Source organism: Leptonychotes weddellii, chromosome 14 (assembly GCF_054177405.1).
Source record: "Leptonychotes weddellii isolate Sample4059 chromosome 14, ASM5417740v2, whole genome shotgun sequence".
NCBI lineage: Eukaryota > Metazoa > Chordata > Mammalia > Carnivora > Phocidae > Leptonychotes > Leptonychotes weddellii.
This window is the reverse complement of record NC_138382.1, coordinates 5,234,669-5,246,077: the sequence shown is the minus strand read 5'-3', so window position 1 is coordinate 5,246,077 and position 11,409 is coordinate 5,234,669. Positions and strand designations below refer to the sequence as shown.

The 11,409-nt window shown below is 35.2% G+C and overlaps 1 protein-coding gene across 4 annotated transcripts in view; it reads left to right on the top strand.

The window, feature by feature from the left end:
- JAK2 (Janus kinase 2) overlaps positions 1-11,409 on the top strand; it is a 143,524-nt gene that overhangs the window by 101,516 nt on the left and 30,599 nt on the right. For all 4 annotated transcript variants that reach the window (XM_081802767.1, XM_081802766.1, XM_081802765.1 and 1 more), the window contains 4 exons: positions 4,188-4,345; positions 6,149-6,260; positions 8,379-8,565; positions 9,207-9,334. In XM_081802767.1, the coding sequence (XP_081658893.1) occupies positions 4,188-4,345; positions 6,149-6,260; positions 8,379-8,565; positions 9,207-9,334 (585 nt within the window). The remainder of the gene's footprint in view (positions 1-4,187; positions 4,346-6,148; positions 6,261-8,378; positions 8,566-9,206; positions 9,335-11,409) is intronic.

Genomic DNA, 11,409 nt, shown 5'->3' with positions numbered 1-11,409 from the left:
GTATTCTTGGCTGCATATTTTTCTCATTTAGTGCTCTGAATAGATCCTGCCAGTCCTTTCTGGCCTGCCAGGTCTCTGTGGATAGGTCTGTTGCCAGTCTAATGTTTCTACCATTGTAGGTTACATATCTCTTCTCCCGAGCTGCTTTCAGGATTTTCTCTTTGTCTCTGAGACTTGTAAGTTGTACTATTAGATGTCGGAGTGTTGACCTATTTTTACTGATTTTGAGAGGGGTTCTCTGTGCCTCCTGGATTTTGATGCTTGTTTCTTTTCCCAAAGTAGGGAAGTTCTCTGCTCTAATGTGTTCCAATATACCTTCTGCCCCTCTCTCTCTTTCTTCTTCTTCTGGGATCCCAATTATTCTAATATTGTCTCATCTTGCGGTATCACTTATATCTCGAATTCTGCTTTTGTGATCCAGTAGTTGTTTATCTCTCTTTTTCTCAGCTTCTTTATTCTCCATCATTGGGTCTTCTATATCACTAATTCTCTCTTCTACCTCGTTTATCCTAGCATTTAGAGCCTCCGTTTTTGATTACACCTCATTAATAGCCTTTTGATTTCGACTTGGTTAGATTTTAGTTCTTTTATTTCTCCAGAAGCAGTTTCTCTAGTATCTTCCATGCTTTTTTCAAGCCCAGCTCGTCTCTTTATAATCGTCATTCTGAACTCTAGTTCCGACATCTTACTAATGTCTATATTGATTAGGTCCCTGGCAGTCGGTGCTGCCTCTTGTTCTTTTTTTTGAGGTGATTTTTTCCGTCTTATCATTTTGTCCAGAGAATAGATGAATGAGAGAACAAAATGCTAACAGTGTAACAACGACCCCAGAAAAATATACACTAAACAAATCAGAAGAGACCTGAAACGGGGGGAAAAGAAAGGGAAAGAAAGAAAAAAGAAAAAAAAAAAAAACGAGAATATGATCAACTATGATCAGGCTGATGCATAGATCAGTGCCACACACTAGATTTGGGGTGCATTTTGGTCTGTTAGAAGAAACTTCCAAAATTTTAAAGAAAGAACTTACATATGTATAAAAATAAGGGTAAGTACGATGAAGGGATGGAATATGACTGTATAGATGAAAATTATAATAGATTTTATAAAAGGAATTGATAAGATAAGTTGGTTGTAAAAAGAAAGAAGAGAAATTTAAAAAAAAGTGGGAGATAATGGGATCAGGCAGGAGACTAGAACAAAGCCATACTAGAGATTTAGGGTATATTTTGGTCTGTTAGTAGAAACTGTATCCCAAAATTTTAAAGAGAGAACAACTTATATATGGTTAACTACAATGAAGGGATAGAATAGGACTCTAAAAATGAAAAATAAAAGAGATTTTAAAAGAAGGGATTGATAAGATGTTGGTTGAAAAAGGGAAAAAAAAAAAGGGAAAAAGAAAAATTCAAAAAAATATAGAAAAAGGAAAAAAAAATTAAAAAAATTAACTTTGAAAGTCTAAAGAATCATGGGGAAAAAAGCCATAAATTCTGTGTGCTGTATTCCCCTAGTGCTGGAGTTCTGCCGTTCTCCTTGATTGGTAAACTTGGTCTTGGCTGGCTGTTCTTGCTGATCTTCTGGGGGAGGGGCCTGTTGCAGTGGTTCTCAAATGTCTTTGCCGGAGGTGGAGTTGCTCCACCCTTGCGGGGGACCAGGCTAAGTAATCTGCTCGGGTTTGCTCTCGGGAGCTTTTGTTCCCTGCAAGCTTTCCCTGCAGCTTTGGAGGTCAAGAGTGAAAACGGCAGCCTCCCATTCTCTGCCCTGAGGAGCCGAGAACTTGGGGCCCCACTCCTCAGTGCGCCCCCAGAGAAAAGCAGTCAATCACTCCTTTCTCCCAGGTTCCCGGCTGCACTCCGTGCTCACCCGGCCTGTGGCTGAGCATTTCTGTCTCTGACACCTGACCCCATTTGGAGTCTCCAAACCCAGCACATTCTTGCAGTGCGCTCCCGCGCCTGTGTCTCCCCAGATCTGCTGCTTGTTGGGTCCTTGCTGGAAGAGCAGTGGGCGGACTGTGCCTCGGATCACAGTTTATGGCCACCCCACACTGAGAGCTCATTCCTTGGCTCCGTCTTTGCAGCCGGCTTCCCCGCTCCGAAACCTGGGAGCTCTACCACACTCAGGCACCCCCGGTCTTTCTGTGACCCCGAGGGTCCTGAGACCACACTGTCCCAGTGAGGGTTCCACCCCCCCTTAGCCACTGTAGTGACGTCCCTCAGCAGAGCAGACTTCTAAAAGTTCTGATTTTGTGCTCCGGGGCTCTATCACTTGCTGGTAGCTGGTTGATGGAGGCTCCTTCCCCCCGTGGTCTGTCTTCCCAAATATCGCCTGGGATTCACTTCTCTGCGCGTCCTACCTTCCAGAAAGTGGTAGCTTTTCTGTTCAGAGAGTTGCTGCTATTCTTTTCTTCGATCTCCTATTGACTTTGTAGGTGTTCAGAATGGTTTGATCCCTATCCAGCTGAATTCCTGGGACCAGATGAAATTTAGGTCTCCTACTCTGCCGCCATCTTGCTCCCCTCTGAGGGAGAAAATCTTAAATAGGCTCTATGCCCAGTGTGGAGCCAGACATGGGACTCAGTCTCACAATTCTGAGGTCGTGACCTGAGCCAAAATCTAGAGTTAGACCCTTAACCCACTGAGCCACCCAGGTGTCCCTAATACCTATTTTTATGGCCTAATTGTGCTAGGTAAATACCTATTATAGTTCTGATACATCACACACTTCTCTCATTATGCTTTTTGGTATAAATCTGTATTCTGTGTTCTCATTATGACTAAATATTTTTCATTGCTGAGGCAAGTAGTATTCTGTAATCACATTTCCATTCTTGTGCAAGTTTTGTTTTTCTGGGGGTTAATCATTACTTCAACTGTTTTCCTTTGTGTGAATCTTTTCTCTGTATCTCTTCCTATTCCTTATGCTATGAAGTAGCTGACTTTTCAACACATCCTTCCACATAGTCAAACATTTTATCACTTCTGTTTCTTTCCCAGAAAAGTCCCTTCTTGATCACTGGTTTTGCTATCTCTTCTGGACTGGAAGCTTTTTGGACCATGCACAGTTGTAATACTTGGACATCCTTCTCTTTTCATCCTGGGAATTATCTTGTCTGTCTTTTCTTGGATCCCTGGTTTTCTGAATCTCATATTTGTCTTATTTTCTGCTAATACCTGTTGGTATTTTTGTTGGGATTGTGACAAATTAGAAAATAGTTTAAGGATTTTTACAACTGTATGATGTTGAATTTTCCTATCCAAGAACATGGTAAAATCTCTATATTCAAATAAAAAGTTGCATTTTAACAATAGTGTTTTGAAGTGTTTCTAAAAATGATTTTTCACTTTTTTTGATGAATTTTAATACTAGATACTATTTTTGTGTGTGTGCTGGTATAAATGAGGCTATTTTTTTCATTATATAGTCTAATTGACTATTTTTTATGTATGTGAAAGCTGTTTTTTGTATCCTTCTATCTTAATGAATTATCTTTGTGTTGTAGTAGTTTCGGGTTCCCTAAGTATACAATCATATAATTTCCAAATTGAGATAGTTTTATCTCCTTGTTTCCAATTTCTATTCTTATATTTCTTTCTGTGGCCTAATTATGTTAATTAAATACAATGCAATGCATTATTAAGTATTGGGCTTTCTATCTTATTCCTTATTTTAGGAGAAGTTGCTTCTTCCATTTAATAAGGTGTTTTTCCATTAAATTAGATGTTGCATTTTAGGGTGATTATATGCTCACTTATGTATGTATGATACAATCATAACATACCTGTATATGATTTTGGTTTATACTACATACCTTTGAACTTATAGTATGAATGTTTTAACCTTAGCAATGTATACTTGGTATGTGAAAATAAATGCTCATTTCTAATTAGTACCAACTTTTAGATGACTGACATATTTGTCTAATAGGGTTATTGGGAAATAAAGTAAAATTATGGATGAAAAGTGAACTGGAAAGATGTGATAAGCCCATATTTGAGAGGGTCTTATATCATACATAAGAATTTATAATTCTGATTGGGTAATTGGGAGCCATAAAAGACATTTGAGTAATTTAGAAGAAAATTAATTTAAGGGAATTAATCTAACACCATGAAGTGAAGAGAATTTTCAATATGTAACATGCAGTTGACTTTTTAAATGATACTTATTTTCTTTTCTCTTTTTAGGAAATTGAACTTAGCTCATTAAGAGAAGCTTTGTCCTTTGTGTCATTAATTGATGGCTATTATAGATTAACTGCAGATGCACATCATTACCTCTGTAAAGAAGTAGCACCTCCAATGGTCCTTGAAAATATACAAAGCAACTGTCATGGCCCAATTTTGTGAGTAATAACTGACTTTAAAAGTAAATTTTTAAAAAGTCAATGAGATATTGACAAAGAATTTTACATAATGAAATGATACACGTAGGTTTAGGAGTTGAGGAACAAAATACTGCTTTAATGTGCCTGAAACTTTTTTAAACAAAAGTCTATTTGCAATCAGATTACATAATAATTAGAATTATTTAGGATATCATTTGCTGTCTGTATTCCAATCTATAATACTTCTAAATTGTACAGTCTGACATTTTGTTGCCTCAGTGCATTTAAGTAATTCTTGGGTGTTAATTTTTTTTAATTTTTCTAAAAAAAATCCTCCAATTTATATTTCATTAATTTTGAAATACTGCAAATTTTGATAATGCAAAATTTGATAATCGTCATTATTTTTGGATAATCCAGCTCCTTCTACTGAAAGCTTTGAACACAAGATGTATATGATGTCCCTATTTCTAAGACTAATGCTGTGTAGTACTTTCTGCAGTGATGAAAATGAAGATGTTCTGTTTCTCTGCTGTGTAATACAGTAGCCACTAGTGTAACTGAGGAACTGAATTTTAATTTATTTTATTTATTAATTTTTTTTAAGTAGGCTCCATGCTGGGCAAGGCTTGAATTCACAACCCTGAGATCAAGACCTGAGCTGAGATCAAGAGACAGATGCTTAACTGACTAAGCCACCCATGTGCCCTGAGAAACTGAATTTTTTAATTTAATTTAATAACTTTATATTTAAAGAGCAACCTGCAGCTACTAGCTACCATATGGATCTGCACAGTTGTAGACCTTTACTTTAATACTGGATAAAGCCAACTATCATGCATAACATCTCTTTTGCCCAAGTCCTAGTTATCTCTCAGCCAGTATGTACTTTAGTGATTGGCACCAGGCTTGAAAGACTTGAGCAGAAGTAGTCTTGGTTCATGAGCATATGTGTCTTGACCTTAACCTACCCTTAATTAAATATTTGAGAAAAGATATCCTGACTGATGTTTAAGACTTGATTCTGTCTATACCTCTTATCTTTTTAATAATAAGTATTGTTATAAAAAAGTTATACTACTTGAGCATTCTGTAACTTAGGTGTTTTAGTATTTAAAAACCTACCATTTCATTCATTCATGTGTTATTTATCCATCCATTCAGGCATTATTTCATTTATTTATAGAACATTTACTGGGTACCTAATATGTGCCACTGGTTTATGTATGAGAAATACAGTGATGAATGAAACAGATTTTTCCTGCTTTCATACAGATTACATTTTGACTTTTCTTTCAAGATGTTCAGCTTCAATACAACATATAGCACATTTTGAAAATCAGTAGTCTTTGCCACTTGCCATAGGTCTTCTAGTGTACTTTGGTATTATATTAAATATTAAAATAATACATATAAATTTTTATATTAGTAGTTTCTACAGTAGAAAAGACATAAGTGTTTTACAATATGTTGTTTGCATGGTTAAATGAAGTTTTATGGGAGTGAGTATGGTTTTTAAAATACTAAATTTTTAATTAGAAGGCAGAAAATTCAAATGAATGAAATGTTCTTAGTGATTTTGTGTGTCTTATGATACCTTTTATTTGTTTTTAAAATCCGTTGAATTGGCTTGAACTTATTGCAAAATACCTTGGTGCAGCAGTGTTTTTCCTTGTAAGATAACTGATAAACATATAAAGTAGAGGAAACTTATAAAAATTCTGAGACTTTAGATTTGACTTTTGATCTCTTAGATGACATTTTGGTCTTAATGTCATGGCACTTGTTACATTATCATTCAAGTTACTTCTTTACCTTTAGAATGGATTTTGCCATCAGTAAACTGAAGAAAGCAGGTAATCAGACTGGACTCTATGTACTTCGATGCAGTCCTAAGGACTTTAATAAGTATTTTCTGACTTTTGCTGTAGAGGTTAGTATTTCACATTAATGGTAACATTTTTTTTTTTTTTATTTTATTTCCCACTCCACTTCCCTCCTCTGGCAAAGGTAACATCTTTATTTAGTCTGTGTAATTTCCCCTTCATGTTGATCTACCATTGTTTCTTTTTTTAATACTCAGAATTACAACTCTGGATATGATAACTAGCATAATAATGCTTAGTTTACCTCAGGGATTCTGTATCAATAAATAAGATATAATTTCTAGGATTTATATAAAAATATGAAATTATTTATAATGTCTTTATTTGGAATTAATATTTTCTTCTTTGATGTTTGGATGTTACTAGTGTGTCAGATTTTTTCAAGTCTCTTCAAGTCTCCTTTCACAAAAATGGAGATCTTTACGAAAACACACAGAACTAAATGAATCAAAAGCAAATTTTGCTCTTACTGGTAATGACTACAAGATTAGAGTGAAATAGGTCGATAACAAAAAACATAGCACTTTTAACTAGTGGTTTTCCAGTATTAAGAATAACGCTCTACATTGTGTATGTCTTAAGGATAAAACTACAATAAAACCACACTGTTAATACAGAGAATTTTGGATCTTGTCTAAGATTGTTTATTACCCAAAATATTTAAAAAGATACTATCACTTATAAGGCGGTTTCATGGTATAAATCTTGAGAAACTTTATTGCAGCTTCCAAAATTTATCTTACTTTTTAAAAGTATAGAAAGTAAGGATTTGGTAATTCAATTATTTTAATTTTTAGAAAATGCATTCATATTTAGCATAAAGAGTAAATTAATTGTCCATAAATACATAAGGTAGGTTACTCAATGCGTTTAGCATTGTATAATACTAATAATCTACGCTAATTTCATTGTATCTTTTTACTGTAATATATAACAGTCCATTATATTCAATTATCAATTCAAAATGTGTTTTTCTATGTTTACTGTATTTGCTCAGCCTAATATGAGGGCTGTTATATTAGAGAGTGTATGATATAACCCTGCGTTAAGAAATGTATCTTTTGGGAAAAGTAGGAAGATATACCTAAAAAGTATTAAATTGATCATGGTAATTATTCAGTATGGACAAATGCAGACAGTAACAGAAAGAGTTATAATTAAGAAAGTGCTTTATTTATTTTTTTTTAAGATTTTATTTGAGACAGAGAGAGAGAGTGAGCACAGGGAGAGGACAGAGGGAGAGGGAGAAGCAGACTCCCTGTTGAGCAGGGAGCCTGATGTGGGACTCCATCCTAGGACCCTGAGATCATGACCTGAGCCAAAGGCAGACGCTTAACCAACTGAGCCACCCAGGCGCCCCAGCAAGCACTTTTAGGGTAGGAAGGACTTAAGGTATTTTGTCCATTTTATTTTATAAATGGTTCCAAGGAGATTGAATATGCTAATAAGCTCAAAAAATAGATGAAGTTCAGAGTATAGTACATAAAGCAAACATTGGAAAGCTGAAGAATATTAAAATCACCATATGAGAGGTAACTGCAGATACTGTCGTGGCAAAAGGAATGGGTAATCACCTTTGCTTGTGAGATGGGGTCAGGGACCTCACAGAAAAGATGATACTTGAACTGAGTGTTAAGAAGTGTCTAAAAGTCCATTGCTCAGAAGGAGAGGATGTATATTCATAGGTAGAGAGATAGCAAGTTTATCAAGACATGAAACAACATGGCATTTGCTTGAAATTTTTAAAGTCATTTAGTATACCTAGAACATAGGTTGTAGGTTGACAGTGGTAGAAGGTGAAGTTGGAGATGGCATCAGAAGCCAGCTCATGGAAGGCCTTATGTTCTAAAATAGTTTTAGATTTTATCTTGTAAATGATGAAAAGCTGTTAAGGATGGTATTATTGTTAATTATCATTGCTTTCTTACTTGCTTTTTAAGAAAATCAACTGTTAGGCCATTTATGGTAGGGTACATGATTATAATCAGATACCTTTTGGGGAGCCAGGCACTCCTATCACTCTATACCAGTACTACGTTAGGATTCACAGTTCAAACGTCTAAATGTTCTCTTGGCTGTTTTTGTGATAACATTTTTGTCACAATAATTATTGTTTTGACGATTGTAATTTTTCCCTCTGTCTCTTTATAATTAAACTTATATAGCGAGAAAATGTCATCGAATATAAGCACTGTTTGATTACAAAAAATGAGAATGGAGAATACAACCTCAGTGGGACCAAGAAGAACTTCAGTAATCTTAAAGATCTTTTGAATTGCTATCAAATGGAAACTGTTCGCTCAGACAGTATAATTTTCCAGTTTACTAAATGCTGTCCCCCAAAGTTGAAAGGTAAAATAATTTTCTTATTAGTTTTAAAATACTGGTCATGGATTGTGTATATGGTACAAGGCATCTTTAGTATATTTCTTTCAAAGGAAATATAAAAGAAGCAGCTCTAAAAACAAAATTTTGTCTCATTCTCTTGTATAAGCATCCTCAGATAGGATTGTTCAGTTTGATTTAGGTTGTCTAGACATGACCTGAAATTCTATAATTCTAAAATGGTAACCGTGTGGCATAAAATCCATCACTTACTTATTGAACTGAAAGACTCCAAAACCAAATTCTCATATGTTGTTCTAAGTAAAAACTTTCATACTCTTTTAGAATTTTAATTTCTATAGTTTTAAAATAAAAATAGTAAGATTGGAAATCTCTTGAAATAACAGGTTTATTAAAAATTATTTGAAAAATTGTATTAGTTAAGGAAATCATTACAATTTTGAATGTTTGAAATAACTGGTTAAAGTACATCAAAGTTCAATGAGTAAATTCCTAAAATAAATTTCTATTTATTAAAAAAATTAACAATAAGTTGTTAAGTGTTTTTTATATATAGAACACATTTTATTTTACTCCTCTGGAGCAGTTTATACCCTAAATGTGTTTTGGTTGTATACATCTTTTCATTGTTTGTTTGTTTTTAACAGATAAATCAAACCTTCTAGTCTTCAGAACCAATGGCGTTTCTGATGTTCCAACATCACCAACATTACAGAGGCATAATAATGTGAACCAAATGGTGTTTCACAAAATCAGAAATGAAGATTTGATGTTTGTAAGTCATTAGATGCTAATTATTATCTTTTTGTCCTTTTAAAACAACTGTTTTCTTAATTTCCTATCCCACATTACATTCATGTGACATTTGGAATTACTCTATTATAACCTATAAATTCAAAAATTTATTTCAGTTTAAATATTTTTATTTCTTGTGCAAATGTGATACCAAACTTGAGTTAAAAATTAGCAAAACTAATTATTTTAAGAATGGAATTTTAATCTCTTATTAAGAATTTAAAAATATTTCTTTATGAATCTTAATTTAAGAATTAAAAATCTTTGTCTACAAAAGACCTGTGTCTTAATTCTCAAGTTCTCAAGAAAGTGAGGGAAATGCAAGGGGTTAAAAATAAAGAAGGAACTGAAAACAAAGTGTACATAAGAGCTGACGTTTGGGCTGCAGGATGATGTTGGGGGGTCGAGATTAGTTTCACTAATCAAGGGAATTAAGATCTCAAAGCAACACAAAGAAGGGCCAAGCCTTAAGACCTTCATAAGACCAGGAGTTAAAAGTGAGACCATCTCTGAATAAAGCCAGGACCCTCAAGTAAATACATTCTTAGTGAAACAACATGGATTATGAAAAATTCACCCACTAGAAAAAGAAGAAAAGGAGTATTGTCTGTTTTAGTTGGGCTCTTGGGAAAAAAGTGTCTCCTGAGAATTTGTAACCATAAGCTTTTCAGTTTAGATTTCTTTATACCATCTGCATAGTCTGAGAAACCCTAAGCCAATAAATTAAAATAAAAAGTGGTATTCTCGGGGCGCCTGGGTGGCTCAGACGGTTAAGCGTCTGCCTTCGGCTCAGGTCATGATCCCAGGGTCCTGGGATCGAGTCCCGCATCGGGCTCCCTGCTAGGCGGGGAGCCTGCTTCTCTCCCTCTGCCTCTGCCTCTCTCTCTCTGACTTTCATGAATAAATAAATAAAAAAAATTAAAAAAAAAAAAGTGGTATTCTCCTAGTAGTACCCTGTGATGCTTGGAAGAAGCAAATACAAAATCTTTTTGGGAGAACTTACTCTTGACCTGGGCCATCCAAGATCCCTTCAAATAAACTACTCTAAACATGAGATTTTAGTCAAAAATTTTAAAACATACAGGGAAATAACTCAGGATTAAGCGAGAATCAGCAGACCAACAAACATCAAAATTAGAGGTCGAAGAACTTTTCAGATTGACATGATAAAATACATATATATGTTTAAAGATACAAATGGAGTCGAAAACATGGAAAAGAATGAAGACATTATTGGGGTGCCTGGGTGGCTCAGTTGGTTAAGCGACTGCCTTTGGCTCAGGTCATGATCCTGGAGTCCCTGGATCGAGTCCCGCATCGGGCTCCCTGCTCAGTAGGGAGTCTGCTTCTCCCTCTGACCCTCCCCCCTCTCATGTGCTCTCTCTGTCTCATTCTCTCTCTCTCAAATAAATAAATAAAGTCTTAAAAAAAAAAGAATCAAGACATTATCAAAAAGACCAGAACGATTTGGAGAAAGAAAAGTATAGAATTGAAAAAATATGCTAATTGACATTAAAACAAAATAGACAAGTTAGAGAGCAGATTACTCATGGTTGAAGGAAAATTATTGAATTGCAAAATAGATCTGAAAATTATTCAGATGCAGCAGATAGGGAGGAAGAAATGGAAATTATGAAAGAGAGCTTAAGGGACAGGAGAGGGGAATGAGAAAGACCAACTGATGTCTGAGTCCCTAAGGAAACAGTAGATAGAATTATACAGAATTATAAAGGCAGGAACCCCCCAGTGAGTTACAGCATACAAGACTTGCTACATGACCTAACATCACAAAACTAGGAATAGTAGAGCTTCAGTTTGAACACAGGCAGCCCTACTTCAGAGTGCAGGCTTTCTTTTTTTTTTTTTTTTTTAAAGATTTTATTTATTTATTTGAGAGAGAGAGAATGAGAGACAGAGAGCACGAGAGGGAAGAGGGCAGAGGGAGAAGCAGACCCCCTGCTGAGCAGGGAGCCCGATGTGGGACTTGATCCCGGGACTCCAGGATCATGACCTGAGCCGAAGGCAGTCGCTTAACCAACTGAGCCACCCAGGCGC